This window comes from Balaenoptera borealis (genome assembly GCF_965194805.1).
Source record: "Balaenoptera borealis genome assembly, contig: HAP1_SCAFFOLD_1392, whole genome shotgun sequence".
Lineage (NCBI taxonomy): Eukaryota > Metazoa > Chordata > Mammalia > Artiodactyla > Balaenopteridae > Balaenoptera > Balaenoptera borealis.
In genome coordinates, this window is record NW_028122830.1 from 59,963 (window position 1) to 79,110 (window position 19,148).

Below are 19,148 nucleotides of genomic sequence, written 5' to 3' on the forward strand. Positions count from 1 at the left end.
GAGAGGAGCGCCAGATGAAGTTTTGGAGGGTGCAGGCCTAGGAGCAGCAGACTGAGGGACACGAGGCTGGGTACGGTTGGTCCAAGCCGGTTGGGTTGGGTTGGTCACAGTTGGCTGAGCTGGTTTGGCGGGGCCTGGCAAAGAGGCAGGAGCTGGCTGGGATGAATTGACTGCAGCAGGTTGAGCTGAGTCAGTAGAACCAGGCTGGGCACGGTAAGCCCCAGCAGGCCGATGTGAGGCCAGAGACTGTGGCCTCCGAGGAGCGGGTCGAGCTTGAGGCTTGTCCCAGGCAGAAAAAGGCAGAGGTATCAACTTGACCTTCCCAGGAGGAGGCCGCTCATACTGGGCTGGAGATGGACACTCTGTTTCAGCACTGCTGTCTGGTTTCTGGGCTTGGACTTGCGTTTTCTCAGGACCCTTCCCCTCACGTGGGGTATGCCGCCATGGCTGGATAGCTGGAGGTGGCTGGGGGTCTTTGGGGTTGCTTGACTTTCCCAAGAGCCGACAGGAAGAGAGCCCAGTTTTCGTCTCATTCTTCTTCCCCAGCGCATGAAGAACCTTCACAGACTCCAGCATGCGCACGCCAAGGGAGGTTCGAGGCTTTTGAAAGCTCTGTTGGAGAAGCTCAGTTTGGTGTTCCTTTCGCTTCGTGTGGGGGATTGCTGGCTTCTCTTCTGCCTTGACTTTGTTCCCTGACTGCTTGTTCTCTTCAGCCTTGTTTCTCCCTCTGGTCCTTTTGGTCTTTTCCTGCCCGTGGCTCTTCGTTTTGCTGATCTTTCTGGATGCAGCTTTCTGAGGTTTGCCTTGAGAGTGCTTGGCCGTGTTCACAGGAGCCCTGTCACTGACTGCAGCGTGGCATATAACCACTTCTCCCCCTAACAGTCACTCTGGATTCTTTGGCTGGATTTTGGCCTTGGGAGCGCCACTGATAGGCTCAGAGGCTTTCTGTTTGTTCTTCCTGGGTTGATCAGAGGGAACCTTTATGACACTTGGCTTTTCCTGCACCTGATTAACCTTAATGGCTCTGGTGTCTTTAGCTTTGATCACGTTGGGACCTTGGGATTGACCAAGATCTTTCAAAGGATTAAAGAGCTGGGGAAGGTGAATATCCTCCGCCAGTGTAGTAATGTCTGCAAGACCACTGCTAGGTTCAATCCCATTTTCAAGTGTCCCTAGGTCCTGACGACTCCGGCTGTTCTCTCCCAGATCAGCATTTTCAGAACCAGGCTGCTCCTCTTGGCTGAGGGGATCGGTGCAGGCCAGCGGCTGGTGACTATCAGGGATTCCTAAAGGGAGTAGTGGAGGATCTTGGTTCTCTGTTGGGATCTGGTAGGCATCCAGAGGCTTTGAAAGCTTGGTTTTGATATCATCCACGTGCTTACTCTCTATTTGTCCCTGGCTTGGAGCTGGAGGCAGGGCCAGGAGACGCCTGGCACTCTGGACTGGAGCTGTCACTGAAATGTCCCCAAGTTCAGATGGTGGGTTACTCTCAAGTATGTGGCTGTTTCTGCTACTGCAGGACTCGGGGAGTTCTTGACTTTGTGTCACACAAAACGTCTGGCTTGGAGGTTGCAATCCCAGGGAATTTTTCATCACCAGGGGGGAGGTCTCCATCACTACAAAGGGATCAAGGGAGAAGTCAGTCCCTGGTAAGTGAGATGCTCCCCCTAAACACCAACACAGCAGTCGTGTACCTTTCAAGGGGTTCAGGGGCAAGATGGGCAAGGCATTTCTACTAACTCTTCTTAAGGATCATGGACAGTGCCCTATGCTACGAGGTAAGCGGTGACTGTTGTAATTCTTACTGGTGAGCCTTTCCTGTCACTGATTCTCGGCTCGCTTTGTATTTCATAGGACTGTTATAAGTCCAATACAAAATGAGTCTTATTTTTAAAAACCTGAAATGTTTTACAAAGCCTAGCATTCTCATATAGGGTCCTTTCCATTCTCCCCACTTTCCCGAGAGGCCAAGAACACGTCACACCATGAACTAGGAGAGGGGGTAGAGCCCTTGCTGATGAAATACATCAACAAAGACAGAGTCTTAGCCTGCTTGCTCTCTGGACAGGATCTCGGACCACAAGGTCTTCAATCCTGGTATAAATGACGGAAGTGAGGACAGTTCAACTGGCACTCTGATAACAAGAGTTCTGAAACACCTTCCGAAGAGACTATAGCAGTAGATGAGGGAAGGGAGTGCTACAGTGTGGCAGTACAGGGGGAATGATCGGCTACAGCAGTGAAAAGTGTGGTACCGATTGGTGTGCTCTCGGGGTTCTTGTACATGTAGCATAGATGACCTCTACAGTGGCCCTCCCACCTTCCCACCTGCATTAGGTGTTCTTTTTTTTTGTAATTTATGTTTATGTATTTATTTACTGTTTGAACTTATTTATTCTACGTATTTATTTTTTTGGCTGCACTGGGTCTCTCATTGCTGTGCACGGGCTTTCTCTAGTTGGCGGCTAGCGGGGGCTACTCTCGGTTGCGGTGTGCGGGCTTCTCATCGCGGTGGCTTCTCTTGTTGCGGAGCATGGGCTGTAGGCACGTGGGCTTCGGTAGTTGAGGCTCACGGGCTCTAGAATGCAGGCTCCGTCGTTGTGGCACATGCGCTTAGTTGCTGCACGGCATGTGGGATCTTCGCAGACCAGGGCTCGAACCCGTGTCCCCCGCATTGCATTGGCAGGCGGATTCTTAACCACGGCGCCACCAGGGAAGCCCTAGGTGTTCTCATATAGAGTCTAAAAACAGAGGGCACTGAGCGAAGGTAGTGGTTATTAAAGGCTCAGGATCTAAATTCTACCTGCCTCTACACCCCTTCCCAGCTGTCGATTTGACCCCATTTTTGAATGCCGACCTCATTCTTCAACTTTCTCTGGCGTTTGTTAATACTCACCTTGAAAACTTGTTTCTGTGATGCGTTGAGCAGACACAGGGTGGCAGACTGCAGAGGCGGAAGCTGGTGGTCGGATATTTGTGGGCTGAATCTCCTTCGGTCCCATTCCCATTTCTGGTTGCCCAGAGGCCCGACTTCCTGTGTATGACGCCGAGCCGTAGGATTGCGGGCAGGAGCCAAGTTCTCCATACAGTAAAGACCCCAGTGTGCCTTGGTCATAGTAATATACCTGGCTTCCTTCCTGGCAGGGAAGTGACAGGCAGCTCTGCCCCTGATTTGGAATCTGAGATGGTGTTCCCTGAGCAAGGCTGGCAGAAAGCGATGGATGTAGAGGGACCATGTTCTTGGCGTCTGAAGTTTTATCATACTGGGCTGCCAGAAACATGGAGGAGGCAGCTGTGTGGCGGTCAGTGAGTGCCAGAGTAAAGTCTCCGAGTGAAGAAGAATTCTTTTCAGTGCTTGCTGTGATGTCCCACTCAAGAACACCTGGATAGGAAGCAGCTGAAGTGGAGATCTGGCTGTGGTCAGTAACTCCAGATAACATAGTCGTGCTAGAATGTTGGTAAAGGTAGGCACTACCCATGAGTGTCTGGAAAGGGGTACCGGTAGCCGATGCCGAACTGACGGCAGGGGCAGAGACTCTGGAGAAGTTGCAGACACTTCGTGTTAGGGAAGTTGCATTGCTCACCACAGGAGGAGAATGCTGCAGAGAATTTAGAGTTCCAAGTAGAGATGGATGTTGGAAATTTTCTGTAAGAACAAGAGGGTCATGAAAAACTCAGGGAGGTTGAGAAATTCTCACTACGTTTGAGGAACGGCATCATCTGAAGGTTCTTGCTATCAGGACACCTCTACTATCACTACTTCCTGAGAAACCCAAAATCAGACAGTTGATGATGGCTGTAAGGACTGAGCAGTTTTCCACTCTTCTCTATTCACTGCCTGTGCTCCCATCTTGGGCACAGACGGGCAGAAGAGCCAAGTGGTGTGGTTCAGAGATTGTTCTCTAGGCTGGAAGCAACCTTCTCCCTGCCCTGTCTTTCCCTTCAGCCTGCACTCGTATTGACTTCTATGCTATTTCCTAGACTGGAAGCATTTTAGAACTAGGAGGCCCTTAGAGAACTTCGATGTTCTCAGTCTCATTTCGTGAGTAAGGAAACTGAGGCTCAGAGAGGTCGGGTTGACTTGTTCAAGTTCTCTCATTATGTTAGTATCATTACCAGGTTTCAGAACCTAAGTATCCTGACTTCCTTGCCAGGACTCCACTCTGAGCATGATACTGCCAGAAAGCAGGAGAAATAGAACTTATAATATAGGCATTTTTTTTGTCCATTAGAAAACAGTACGGCTATTACCATTGTCGTCTTCAGTGTCTCCCTTTGCTTGTGCAGTTCCCACGCTATTACCTAGAGGTGACGTACAGCTCAGTCCAACTGGTGAATTGAAAGAGTCATTTTTGCCCTCTTCAAGCCTGGTTTCTCATCCTACCTCAAAATGATTACCCGAAAGTGGATTTCTTAAGTGCTTTTGGAAAGGGAAAAGTTATCTGATTACTTCAGATTACTCACCTATAAAGTGGTTATAACACCACCACCAATAATAATAGCAGTAATAATTAATAGATGAATAAGCTGATCTATTGCGTATGATTTATATGGAGGAAGATACAATAAGTTCTAGAAAGACAAAGAAAAATCATGACAAGCATATTACGTTAACGAAAAAGAAATCCATAGATATTAATGAAAACTGGGGTATGTGGCAAGTATCGAAGCCTAATGAATTTACTAACAAATGGCATTCTGTACCATCCATGCAATATTATGAAAGTGAATTTTGCCCACTCTATTTTAGTGAATACTGTTAACCAGAAAACACGATGGAGGTGATAGAGGTGAATGAATTCCTAGCCAATGCATACAGACAGAGAAGGTATGTCAGTAAAAAATGCATAACAAGCAACAGAATGCAATAAATGTGCATGTATAGGTAGCCACAACACATATAGACAAGTATTTCAATGAAAACCGGTACGAAGCAGACAGCAAAATAATAAGTGTAAAAGAGTTTCATTATTGTGCTCCTTCATATTTTTACCCAGCAAGTAAGAGGTATTAAGCCTAGGAGAAATATATATTTCAATGAATATAGCTTATATAATAAGCAGAAAGGAAGCTTAAAATGTATCAGGAAGGTTTTTGGATTTATCCTAGAACTTAGATTAGAATCATCTTCAGCATCCAAGAAGATGGCATCCCAAAACCTCAAAAAACCATCATGCCTAGAATCCAATTAAAAAAGATTTTCAAATGTAAGAAAATCCACAGGACTCCACAATATGGTTTTCGATAAACGTGGATGTTTGTTTGTTTTGTTTCTTTGGCCGCGCCGCGTGGCCCTGGCCGTGAAAGCACCGAGTCCTAAGCACTGGACCGCCAGGGAATTCCCTAAGTGGGGGGAATTAGAGATGTGGGGCTTGACTTTTTCTTCTTCTTCTTCGGTAGCTAAGCTCTACAAGCGAACGATGGCTGTTGATCAATGTGCTCTCTGTGTTAGGAAGGAAATAACTGTAAAAATGAAAAGCAGCCTTGCCTTAGAACCTACATATCACACCAAGGAAAATAGTCCTTCTGATTCAATTTAGAAGATATCACTTAAAATGTTGAATTGGTGAAATGTCTACCTAGTTTAAAAATTAGAAAGAATAAAACACTGAAAAGCAGCCCCCTAGATAACCACTGTGGTTGCTTGTTTATAGGAGGCATCATTTCTAAAACGTATTTCTAAAATGTTTATATTCAAAACTGTCAAGTGGCCAACTGTATTCAGAGAGGCAATAAAAGAAAGAAAACGGAGTATGACTTTTCTGATAAGCTGCCTTTCCTGGTGATCCCCTGTTCTGGCCTTACTTTCCTTCTTAGTCTGTTAATGTAAGGGTTTGCTACCATCAACTTGGTTTTGCCCTGCTCTGAGCAGGTTTCCCTCTGTGCTGTTTCTGCTTTAATTGAAAATCTTTGGTTCCCATCAGCATTCCATTGCAAACTCCGTTTTTCTTGAGAGCTCCTCTATGCTTTCCCTCTTCATTCTTACATTTTCTCCCATCTCTTGGTGCCTGTTGGCCTGTGCTAATGAAAACCATCCTAAACTTCCTTACGCTCGACTCTGTGCCTCCCTGTAGAGCCCAGTACTCTCCATCCTCTCTCCCTATTCTCTCTTTTCAACTAGTCGAAATCCTAGTGGAGGGAGACCATTAGAGATGAAACATCTTGGTATATATTGCTAGTTTTCTATGTCCCCTGGCTTTTCTATGTTTCTGTTGAAACACTCTTGAGAAGTGTCTGATTTCGTTTTCTACATGGGTACCCTTTAAGGCTCAATACTGGAAAAGAAGGGGATCAGAGTGATCAACCCAACGTGGTATCCTAACGTAACAGTTAAGGAAAGCAACAGGCTTTGTGAGACGACAGCCAGTGATTTGTCCAAAGTCACACAGATAGTAAACGTCAAAGTCAAAAGTGAAATTAGGTCTCCAGACGTGTAGTTCAATACTTTCCCTCATTATTCCATGCTATTTTGAATCTCCTACTCAATTTAGGGGCAAAAGAAATCGAACGCAAAACTTTCCAAAGTTTCTTTTCTTACCTGACATGGTCAGAGAAGAGGAAGCATCCACTGCAGGTACAAGGGATGAGGAGACAACACTAGAGGATGTCTGAGTGGCTGCAGCTGAACGGCGCACGTGTCCAGTACAGAGGTCACTGGTTACTGGTCCAAACAGCTCCACGGAAACCCCAAGACTCTACCAAGTGGTAGTAGGTTTGGTAGGAGAGTGATGTCACAAAGCAGGCAGTTGAAAGGTATGAGAGAGCCAATAGGGAGGTCCGATCCCCAACAGGAAGGCGGGCTTGGGTGAAGAGAGTGTAGGAGAGCTAAAACAACACCTGAGTTTCTGAGCTCTGGGGAGGAAATCCTAGAAGACAGATTTACCTCCCCCAGGCTCTTCCATTAGGGAAATCATTGCCACATTTCTTACAGACGTTCATTAATACACTGAACTAAGAGTTACTTATATTCTACAGAGTATTCTATTTTATGTATCATATACTTAGAGCTATATAGATCTTCTTTAATTAATAATCCTTAGGAAGGAAAGAGCCATCTAGTTTGAACTATTACAGTTGTTCTGAAATCATATGTGTCTAATGAGTGAACTGATAGCAGCTTTTAAGGAGCCAAAGTAGGGATTAAGAAGCTCTTTTTGTAACTTGGTTCAGGAGTAGGGTGAAGTTTCTTGAGTGTACCTTGTGGAGAATGTTGTGGTCCAAGGCTCTTCTCTTTTAGTTTCTTCTCCTTGACTCCTACCTTCCTTGGGCTGGGCTAGGCTGGGGGCCAGGTTGGACTTGCGACTTAACGTTTCTCTTCCGCTTTCTCTTTTTTTTTTTTCTTCCATTATGGGCATTGCTTCGAGGACAAGCCTTGATCTTGCATTGGACGTTACTTCCTGTCAACTTCCAGCAGCAGGAGTCTTCTTTTCAGTGCTTGATGCTTCACGAAATAGACTCTGCCCGTTGGCAGCAAATACCAGAGAGCTAGGAGACAGAGCTGGTTGCAGACCTTTCCTCTTCCAGCCTTTGGTTGCAATTGTTTGGCCCATAATTTGCTAGCTCTAGTTCCTTGGGCCACACAGGTATCCTGCCATCTCCAGCTCTTGTTATATGTGAGAGACATTCTGAACACTGTCCCTTTTTCTTTGCACAGAAGTATATACAGTGTGGCAGTTACTGTAATCTCCTCCGCCTTGCAAACAGCCACTCTAGAATCTTGGACCTCTAGGACTCTCTGTCTTGCATGCTTGGGGGCAAGGCCAAGCAAAATGAAGAGGAGAATAATTAGAGAAAGAGGAGGACGTTGGTGGAGAATTGGGAGCAGGTAAGGTGAAAGGGCACAGGAGAAAAGAGATGCGTGTAGACTTTTTGGTTTCTGTGGGAAACAGGTTGACACACTTGGGCCTCATTTGGTATTAACAGAACAGAGAGTTAAAGATCTAAGTAGCTAGATAGTGTGCAGCAACTGCCATGAAGTCTGTACACTGAAGAGAACAGTCTCACATCTAGTTTTCATTTTGTTTTATGTCATAGTACCTTATTTATAGCATTCACTGGTGTGTTTGTAGAATACAGATGTTTTCAAATGCTCTGGTTTTGTCTACATGGTTATCTCCTTGTCCTGTTTGTAAGGAATCCAACATTGTAAGACATATTGCATGTTTTTCTCTTGACGATTGTTGACCTTGAAGCGTCATGAACTAACTTGAGCTGTTGGATTCTGTGGAGAAACGTTCAAAAGGGTCTGTGAAAAAGGCACTGTGGTGAGTCGCATTATGCACCCGAGCGTAAGGAGCAGATATCTGCCACCAGCCCAGCTTGGCCTGGATTGCCTCTGTTTTAGTTCCCCTGGTTAGTGCTTTTCTCCCTAACCACTCTTGTGACTGTGATAATGTGAGTAAGGGCGGAGTTGCTAATGATCTATGTGTGAGGTAAGCTGGTTTGAGGGAGGAAATCTATGGACCTAGTCATTTTCCTTGGTGGTAAGCTTTCAGGGGTGCAGAGATTGATCTTCCTGGGGCCTTTTCTGGTCCCAGGAAGATATCGCATAGATGGGACCTCCCAAGACACACATTGAATCTTTAGGCCTGTTTTTCCTATTATGAGGTACGAGTTTCTTCACTGATGGGGATGATGCTTATCTGAGAAGAAATTGTGAAAGGTGGTGTAGTGTAGAGGTGTGGCTTAAGCTTTTAAGTTTTCCTCCAGGTTTTTCCCCTAAGCTTCCTACTTCGGACGGCCTACTTACATGATACTAGTAGGTGATGTCCGGCTAACAACTTCCTAAATATACCTGCAAGCCAGATCAGTGTCTCTTTTCTCTGTATTCCCATGGAAATCAAGAGTCCCGCCGAATTTTCCATCGAAACAGTTGATTTGTGTTGTCTCTAGGAATTCTAAAGGGCGTACCGTTGCTTCCTAACCGGTGTCATTTGGGAGATCCGCCTCTGTACGTTCAAATGATTAATTTTGAGACTTTGCTCATGTGTGCAGTAAACCCTTGAATTCCCTAAGACCTTCCTTTCCTCCATCTCCTACCCCATTAAGCCCGCTTCAGTTCATCTCCTGAATTTCTTTGGAATCTGTCAGCCAGCTCTTCCTCAACTTCCTAATACTGAACTTGCCTGTCTGTTGCGATTAGGTCCTAACTAGTGTCCATATATCTTGTTTCCTTCCAATCCACTCTTCACACAAGAAACCTTCAAAGCAAGTTGGAACGTTGCTCATAAACATCGCTCACAAGCATTGTTTTGAGAATAGAAAACACACTGTTGGCCTTTAAGACTCTGCGTGGTCTAGAATCCTCTCTGCTTCTCTAGTCCCATCTTGTGCCACTTTTGCCCTCACTTTCTATGCTTCAGATACACTGAATTAACCTTAGTTCTCACTCATCTGACAGAAGTCAGTTCAGATACTATTTTTCACTGTGATTCCTAGCATTAAGGAATTTGATTATCAGGTTTTGTATGAGGACTATTTCATCAGGGGTACAGAAGTTCTGGCCATCTCTGGTTTTGGATACCCCTTATTTGTTGAGACCTTTGCGTTGTTTGGTTGCCTTTTGTCTGTTTTCCAGATGGGGAAGTATAGGTTATTACTAGGTGGGGTTGAACAAGTGGAGCAGCAAACTGCAAAGCAGAAAGAAGAGGGACGTACTATAGAGGGATATGACTTCCATTCTCAAGGCGCCTGCATCCTGTGCAGGGAGACAGCCTAACATAAAATGTGCCTAACAACAAATATATTGACTTCTTACTAAAAATCTCCAGTTCATAGAACCGAGGGGTTTGTACCTTCTCCTTTAAAAGTGATAGTCCTGGGACTTCCCCGGTGGTCCCGTGGTGAAGACTCTGCGCTTCCAATGCAGCAGGCGTGGGTTCAATCCCTGGTTGGGGAGCTAAGATCCCACATGCTGCGCAGCCAAAGAAATTTTTTTCGAACGTTATACTCCTGTATTATTGGCTTTAGTGGTTTAGATTTTGTTTTACTGTTAAGAAGATTTCAGTTTATTTACCGGGAACAAACAACACATAATGTAAAAATAGTTTCCCAGAAACGATTTCCATCATTCTCTTCTTCCCTTTCTCCCGCAGACTGGTGTTTCACCTTGACAAGTTCTCTGTCATTCCATAGGAAAGCTGTCTGGCTTGGAGGTTGCAATCCCAGGGAATTTTTCATCAGCGGGGAAGTCTCCATCACTACAGAGGAATCAAGGGAGAAGTCAGTCCCTGGTAAGTGAGATGCTCCCCCTAAACACCAACACAGCAGTCGTGTACCTTTCAAGGGGTTCAGGGGCAAGATGGGCAAGGCATTTCTACTAACTCTTCTTAAGGATCACGGACAGTGCCCTATGCTACGAGGTAAGCGGTGACTGTTGTAGTTCTTACTGGTGATCCTTTCCTGTCACTGATTCTCGGCTTTCTTTGTATTTCATAGGACTGTTGTAAGTCCAATACAAAATGAGTCTTATTTTTAAAAACCTGAAATGTTTTACAGAGCCTAGCATTCTCATATAGGGTCCTTTCCATTCTCCCCACTTTCCCGAGAGGCCAAGAACACGTCACACCATGAACTAGGAGAGGGGGTAGAGCCCTTGCTGATGAAATACATCAACAAAGACAGAGTCTTAGCCTGCTTGCTCTCTGGACAGGATCTCGGACCACAAGGTCTTCAATCCTGGTATAAATGAAGGAAGTGAGGACAGTTCAACTGGCACTCTGATAACAAGAGTTCTGAAACACCTTCCAAAGAGACTATAGCAGTAGATGAGGGAAGGGAGTGCTACAGTGTGGCAGTACAGGGGGAATGATCGGCTACAGCAGTGAAAAGTGTGGTACCGATTGGTGTGCTCTTGGGGTTCTTGTACATGTAGCATAGATGACCTCTACAGTGGCCCTCCCACCTTCCCACCTGCATTAGGTGTTCTTTTTTTTTGTAATTTATGTTTATGTATTTATTTACTGTTTGAACTTATTTATTCTACGTATTTATTTTTTTGGCTGCACTGGGTCTCTCATTGCTGTGCACGGGCTTTCTCTAGTTGGCGGCTAGCGGGGGCTACTCTCGGTTGCGGTGTGCGGGCATCTCATCGCGGTGGCTTCTCTTGTTGCGGAGCGTGGGCTGTAGGCACGTGGGCTTCGGTAGTTGAGGCTCACGGGCTCTAGAATGCAGGCTCCGTCGTTGTGGCACATGCGCTTAGTTGCTGCACGGCATGTGGGATCTTCGCAGACCAGGGCTCGAACCCGTGTCCCCCGCATTGCATTGGCAGGCGGATTCTTAACCACGGCGCCACCAGGGAAGCCCTAGGTGTTCTCATATAGAGTCTAAAAACAGAGAGCACTGAGAGAAGGTAGTGGTTATTAAAGGCTCAGGATCTAAATTCTACCTGTCTCTACACCCCTTCCCAGCTGTCGATTTGACCCCATTTTTGAATGCTGACCTCATTGTTCAACTTTTCTCTGCCGTCTGTATACTCACCTTGAAAACTTGTTTCTGTGATGCGTTGAGCAGACACAGGGTGGCAGACTGCAGAGGTGGAAGCTGGTGGTCGGATATTTGTGGGCTGAATCTCCTTCAGTCCCATTCCCATTTCTGGTTGCACAGAGGCCCGACTTCCTGTGTATGACGCCGAGCCGTAGGATTGCGGGCAGGAGCCAAGTTCTCCATACAGTAAAGACCCCAGTGTGCCTTGGTTACAGTAATATACCTGGCTTCCTTCCTGGCAGGGAAGTGACAGGCGGCTATGCCCCTGATTTGTTCGTGGGCCTCCTGATCCAGCAGTTCCCTTGGCTCTGCCCCTGTCGTCAGCTGCCCCTAGGATAACTCTGAGCCCTAGCCACTTCTCTGGTAGATTTCCCTATTCCCCCACTACAGTCACACCTGAATAAGGCAACTCAGACCTTTCAGAGATGTGTCCTGAACCTCTTGTTTTCTGAAATACCTATCTGGTGGTTGTGAGACTTAAGGCCAGCGTCCCCGAGAGACTTTTTCTATTTCTCCTAGTAAACCTAGACTCATCTTCTGTCACCTTCAACTCTACTCCAATTGTGTTCTTTCAACCCAGACCTCTGACCCTGCTTTTTACTTCTGCCATTTCATCCTCGCTCCTGCTTCCTTTCCTAAATCCATACGTCTCTTTTGGCCTTCCTAGCCCTGGGCCAAGTTCCTTCCTCTTTGCTCAGTTTTTACCCCTTTCCTTCATTCTCCCATCCAACTTTCAGTCCTTCCTTTCTCACGCCCCAGTTAGCAGCATCTGAAAATTCGAAAGGTTTGTTACTCGTCTATTAATTGTATTCCATTTACTTACTCAGTTCTATACCTATCTTACCTGTGTATGGAAGAACAGCTGGTAGCCAAGGTGGCACCAAGAATCCTAGCAGCTCTCACTTGACGTATCCGTAGTAGTCGGCAATTTCCATTTCGTTTTCCCTCTCGGTGAAAAATTGCAGCTTGCCCGAAGAGGTGTATCCGGCAGCATTCTCCCGTTGTTGTTGAGCCCGCCTCTTCATGGCCTCTCGCTCTGGCCTCTGCTCTTGTTCGATGGGCTTTGACATGACTGGCTCAGGCACGTTGGGTTCCCTCCATGGAACTCGTTGCTTGCTGAAGTCTTGGAGTAGAAATTGGGTTTGGAGCTTGGGTGGGGACTGGCGCTTATTCACAGCAGGGGGAACAGGCTCCCGCTGGAGAGGAGCGCCAGATGAAGTTTTGGAGGGTGCAGGCCTAGGAGCAGCAGACTGAGGGACACGAGGCTGGGTACGGTTGGTCCAAGCCGGTTGGGTTGGGTTGGTCACAGTTGGCTGAGCTGGTTTGGCGGGGCCTGGCAAAGAGGCAGGAGCTGGCTGGGATGAATTGACTGCAGCAGGTTGAGCTGAGTCAGTAGAACCAGGCTGGGCACGGTAAGCCCCAGCAGGCCGATGTGAGGCCAGAGACTGTGGCCTCCGAGGAGCGGGTCGAGCTTGAGGCTTGTCCCAGGCAGAAAAAGGCAGAGGTATCAACTTGACCTTCCCAGGAGGAGGCCGCTCATACTGGGCTGGAGATGGACACTCTGTTTCAGCACTGCTGTCTGGTTTCTGGGCTTGGACTTGCGTTTTCTCAGGACCCTTCCCCTCACGTGGGGTATGCCGCCATGGCTGGATAGCTGGAGGTGGCTGGGGGTCTTTGGGGTTGCTTGACTTTCCCAAGAGCCGACAGGAAGAGAGCCCAGTTTTCGTCTCATTCTTCTTCCCCAGCGCATGAAGAACCTTCACAGACTCCAGCATGCGCACGCCAAGGGAGGTTCGAGGCTTTTGAAAGCTCTGTTGGAGAAGCTCAGTTTGGTGTTCCTTTCGCTTCGTGTGGGGGATTGCTGGCTTCTCTTCTGCCTTGACTTTGTTCCCTGACTGCTTGTTCTCTTCAGCCTTGTTTCTCCCTCTGGTCCTTTTGGTCTTTTCCTGCCCGTGGCTCTTAGTTTTGCTGATCTTTCTGGATGCAGCTTTCTGAGGTTTGCCTTGAGAGTGCTTGGCCGTGTTCACAGGAGCCCTGTCACTGACTGCAGCGTGGCATATAACCACTTCTCCCCCTAACAGTCACTCTGGATTCTTTGGCTGGATTTTGGCCTTGGGAGCGCCACTGATAGGCTCAGAGGCTTTCTGTTTGTTCTTCCTGGGTTGATCAGAGGGAACCTTTATGACACTTGGCTTTTCCTGCACCTGATTCACCTTAATGGCTCTGGTGTCTTTAGCTTTGATCACGTTGGGACCTTGGGATTGATCAAGATCTTTCAAAGGATTAAAGAGCTGGGGAAGGTGAATATCCTCCGCCAGTGTAGTAATGTCTGCAAGACCACTGCTAGGTTCAATCCCATTTTCAAGTGTCCCTAGGTCCTGACGACTCCGGCTGTTCTCTCCCAGATCAGCATTTTCAGAACCAGGCTGCTCCTCTTGGCTGAGGGGATCGGTGCAGGCCAGCGGCTGGTGACTATCAGGGATTCCTAAAGGGAGTAGTGGAGGATCTTGGTTCTCTGTTGGGATCTGGTAGGCATCCAGAGGCTTTGAAAGCTTGGTTTTGATATCATCCACGTGCTTACTCTCTATTTGTCCCTGGCTTGGAGCTGGAGGCAGGGCCAGGAGACGCCTGGCACTCTGGACTGGAGCTGTCACTGAAATGTCCCCAAGTTCAGATGGTGGGTTACTCTCAAGTATGTGGCTGTTTCTGCTACTGCAGGACTCGGGGAGTTCTTGACTTTGTGTCACACAAAACGTCTGGCTTGGAGGTTGCAATCCCAGGGAATTTTTCATCACCAGGGGGGAGGTCTCCATCACTACAAAGGGATCAAGGGAGAAGTCAGTCCCTGGTAAGTGAGATGCTCCCCCTAAACACCAACACAGCAGTCATGTACCTTTCAAGGGGTTCAGGGGCAAGATGGGCAAGGCATTTCTACTAACTCTTCTTAAGGATCATGGACAGTGCCCTATGCTACGAGGTAAGCGGTGACTGTTGTAATTCTTACTGGTGAGCCTTTCCTGTCACTGATTCTCGGCTCGCTTTGTATTTCATAGGACTGTTATAAGTCCAATACAAAATGAGTCTTATTTTTAAAAACCTGAAATGTTTTACAAAGCCTAGCATTCTCATATAGGGTCCTTTCCATTCTCCCCACTTTCCCGAGAGGCCAAGAACACGTCACACCATGAACTAGGAGAGGGGGTAGAGCCCTTGCTGATGAAATACATCAACAAAGACAGAGTCTTAGCCTGCTTGCTCTCTGGACAGGATCTCGGACCACAAGGTCTTCAATCCTGGTATAAATGACGGAAGTGAGGACAGTTCAACTGGCACTCTGATAACAAGAGTTCTGAAACACCTTCCGAAGAGACTATAGCAGTAGATGAGGGAAGGGAGTGCTACAGTGTGGCAGTACAGGGGGAATGATCGGCTACAGCAGTGAAAAGTGTGGTACCGATTGGTGTGCTCTCGGGGTTCTTGTACATGTAGCATAGATGACCTCTACAGTGGCCCTCCCACCTTCCCACCTGCATTAGGTGTTCTTTTTTTTTGTAATTTATGTTTATGTATTTATTTACTGTTTGAACTTATTTATTCTACGTATTTATTTTTTTGGCTGCACTGGGTCTCTCATTGCTGTGCACGGGCTTTCTCTAGTTGGCGGCTAGCGGGGGCTACTCTCGGTTGCGGTGTGCGGGCTTCTCATCGCGGTGGCTTCTCTTGTTGCGGAGCATGGGCTGTAGGCACGTGGGCTTCGGTAGTTGAGGCTCACGGGCTCTAGAATGCAGGCTCCGTCGTTGTGGCACATGCGCTTAGTTGCTGCACGGCATGTGGGATCTTCGCAGACCAGGGCTCGAACCCGTGTCCCCCGCATTGCATTGGCAGGCGGATTCTTAACCACGGCGCCACCAGGGAAGCCCTAGGTGTTCTCATATAGAGTCTAAAAACAGAGGGCACTGAGCGAAGGTAGTGGTTATTAAAGGCTCAGGATCTAAATTCTACCTGCCTCTACACCCCTTCCCAGCTGTCGATTTGACCCCATTTTTGAATGCCGACCTCATTCTTCAACTTTCTCTGGCGTTTGTTAATACTCACCTTGAAAACTTGTTTCTGTGATGCGTTGAGCAGACACAGGGTGGCAGACTGCAGAGGCGGAAGCTGGTGGTCGGATATTTGTGGGCTGAATCTCCTTCGGTCCCATTCCCATTTCTGGTTGCCCAGAGGCCCGACTTCCTGTGTATGACGCCGAGCCGTAGGATTGCGGGCAGGAGCCAAGTTCTCCATACAGTAAAGACCCCAGTGTGCCTTGGTCATAGTAATATACCTGGCTTCCTTCCTGGCAGGGAAGTGACAGGCAGCTCTGCCCCTGATTTGGAATCTGAGATGGTGTTCCCTGAGCAAGGCTGGCAGAAAGCGATGGATGTAGAGGGACCATGTTCTTGGCGTCTGAAGTTTTATCATACTGGGCTGCCAGAAACATGGAGGAGGCAGCTGTGTGGCGGTCAGTGAGTGCCAGAGTAAAGTCTCCGAGTGAAGAAGAATTCTTTTCAGTGCTTGCTGTGATGTCCCACTCAAGAACACCTGGATAGGAAGCAGCTGAAGTGGAGATCTGGCTGTGGTCAGTAACTCCAGATAACATAGTCGTGCTAGAATGTTGGTAAAGGTAGGCACTACCCATGAGTGTCTGGAAAGGGGTACCGGTAGCCGATGCCGAACTGACGGCAGGGGCAGAGACTCTGGAGAAGTTGCAGACACTTCGTGTTAGGGAAGTTGCATTGCTCACCACAGGAGGAGAATGCTGCAGAGAATTTAGAGTTCCAAGTAGAGATGGATGTTGGAAATTTTCTGTAAGAACAAGAGGGTCATGAAAAACTCAGGGAGGTTGAGAAATTCTCACTACGTTTGAGGAACGGCATCATCTGAAGGTTCTTGCTATCAGGACACCTCTACTATCACTACTTCCTGAGAAACCCAAAATCAGACAGTTGATGATGGCTGTAAGGACTGAGCAGTTTTCCACTCTTCTCTATTCACTGCCTGTGCTCCCATCTTGGGCACAGACGGGCAGAAGAGCCAAGTGGTGTGGTTCAGAGATTGTTCTCTAGGCTGGAAGCAACCTTCTCCCTGCCCTGTCTTTCCCTTCAGCCTGCACTCGTATTGACTTCTATGCTATTTCCTAGACTGGAAGCATTTTAGAACTAGGAGGCCCTTAGAGAACTTCGATGTTCTCAGTCTCATTTCGTGAGTAAGGAAACTGAGGCTCAGAGAGGTCGGGTTGACTTGTTCAAGTTCTCTCATTATGTTAGTATCATTACCAGGTTTCAGAACCTAAGTATCCTGACTTCCTTGCCAGGACTCCACTCTGAGCATGATACTGCCAGAAAGCAGGAGAAATAGAACTTATAATATAGGCATTTTTTTTGTCCATTAGAAAACAGTACGGCTATTACCATTGTCGTCTTCAGTGTCTCCCTTTGCTTGTGCAGTTCCCACGCTATTACCTAGAGGTGACGTACAGCTCAGTCCAACTGGTGAATTGAAAGAGTCATTTTTGCCCTCTTCAAGCCTGGTTTCTCATCCTACCTCAAAATGATTACCCGAAAGTGGATTTCTTAAGTGCTTTTGGAAAGGGAAAAGTTATCTGATTACTTCAGATTACTCACCTATAAAGTGGTTATAACACCACCACCAATAATAATAGCAGTAATAATTAATAGATGAATAAGCTGATCTATTGCGTATGATTTATATGGAGGAAGATACAATAAGTTCTAGAAAGACAAAGAAAAATCATGACAAGCATATTACGTTAACGAAAAAGAAATCCATAGATATTAATGAAAACTGGGGTATGTGGCAAGTATCGAAGCCTAATGAATTTACTAACAAATGGCATTCTGTACCATCCATGCAATATTATGAAAGTGAATTTTGCCCACTCTATTTTAGTGAATACTGTTAACCAGAAAACACGATGGAGGTGATAGAGGTGAATGAATTCCTAGCCAATGCATACAGACAGAGAAGGTATGTCAGTAAAAAATGCATAACAAGCAACAGAATGCAATAAATGTGCATGTATAGGTAGCCACAACACATATAGACAAGTATTTCAATGAAAACCGGTACGAAGCAGACAGCAAAATAATAAGTGTAAAAGAGTTTCATTATTGTGCTCCTTCATATTTTTACCCAGCAAGTAAGAGGTATTAAGCCTAGGAGAAATATATATTTCAATGAATATAGCTTATATAATAAGCAGAAAGGAAGCTTAAAATGTATCAGGAAGGTTTTTGGATTTATCCTAGAACTTAGATTAGAATCATCTTCAGCATCCAAGAAGATGGCATCCCAAAACCTCAAAAAACCATCATGCCTAGAATCCAATTAAAAAAGATTTTCAAATGTAAGAAAATCCACAGGACTCCACAATATGGTTTTCGATAAACGTGGATGTTTGTTTGTTTTGTTTCTTTGGCCGCGCCGCGTGGCCCTGGCCGTGAAAGCACCGAGTCCTAAGCACTGGACCGCCAGGGAATTCCCTAAGTGGGGGGAATTAGAGATGTGGGGCTTGACTTTTTCTTCTTCTTCTTCGGTAGCTAAGCTCTACAAGCGAACGATGGCTGTTGATCAATGTGCTCTCTGTGTTAGGAAGGAAATAACTGTAAAAATGAAAAGCAGCCTTGCCTTAGAACCTACATATCACACCAAGGAAAATAGTCCTTCTGATTCAATTTAGAAGATATCACTTAAAATGTTGAATTGGTGAAATGTCTACCTAGTTTAAAAATTAGAAAGAATAAAACACTGAAAAGCAGCCCCCTAGATAACCACTGTGGTTGCTTGTTTATAGGAGGCATCATTTCTAAAACGTATTTCTAAAATGTTTATATTCAAAACTGTCAAGTGGCCAACTGTATTCAGAGAGGCAATAAAAGAAAGAAAACGGAGTATGACTTTTCTGATAAGCTGCCTTTCCTGGTGATCCCCTGTTCTGGCCTTACTTTCCTTCTTAGTCTGTTAATGTAAGGGTTTGCTACCATCAACTTGGTTTTGCCCTGCTCTGAGCAGGTTTCCCTCTGTGCTGTTTCTGCTTTAATTGAAAATCTTTGGTTCCCATCAGCATTCCATTGCAAACTCCGTTTTTCTTGAGAGCTCCTCTATGCTTTCCCTCTTCATTCTTACATTTTCTCCCATCTCTTGGTGCCTGTTGGCCTGTGCTAATGAAAACCATCCTAAACTTCCTTACGCTCGACTCTGTGCCTCCCTGTAGAGCCCAGTACTCTCCATCCTCTCTCCCTATTCTCTCTTTTCAACTAGTCGAAATCCTAGTGGAGGGAGACCATTAGAGATGAAACATCTTGGTATATATTGCTAGTTTTCTATGTCCCCTGGCTTTTCTATGTTTCTGTTGAAACACTCTTGAGAAGTGTCTGATTTCGTTTTCTACATGGGTACCCTTTAAGGCTCAATACTGGAAAAGAAGGGGATCAGAGTGATCAACCCAACGTGGTATCCTAACGTAACAGTTAAGGAAAGCAACAGGCTTTGTGAGACGACAGCCAGTGATTTGTCCAAAGTCACACAGATAGTAAACGTCAAAGTCAAAAGTGAAATTAGGTCTCCAGACGTGTAGTTCAATACTTTCCCTCATTATTCCATGC

General features: G+C 46.4%; 1 protein-coding gene across 1 annotated transcript in view; it reads left to right on the forward strand.

Moving 5' to 3' along the window:
• LOC309622014 (uncharacterized protein) overlaps positions 1-19,148 on the forward strand; it is a 127,383-nt gene that overhangs the window by 40,956 nt on the left and 67,279 nt on the right. The window contains exons 7-11 of the mRNA XM_082409234.1: positions 1,607-1,649; positions 1,751-1,778; positions 10,095-10,236; positions 14,290-14,332; positions 14,434-14,461. Coding sequence (XP_082265360.1) covers positions 1,607-1,649; positions 1,751-1,778; positions 10,095-10,236; positions 14,290-14,332; positions 14,434-14,461 — 284 coding nt within the window. The remainder of the gene's footprint in view (positions 1-1,606; positions 1,650-1,750; positions 1,779-10,094; positions 10,237-14,289; positions 14,333-14,433; positions 14,462-19,148) is intronic.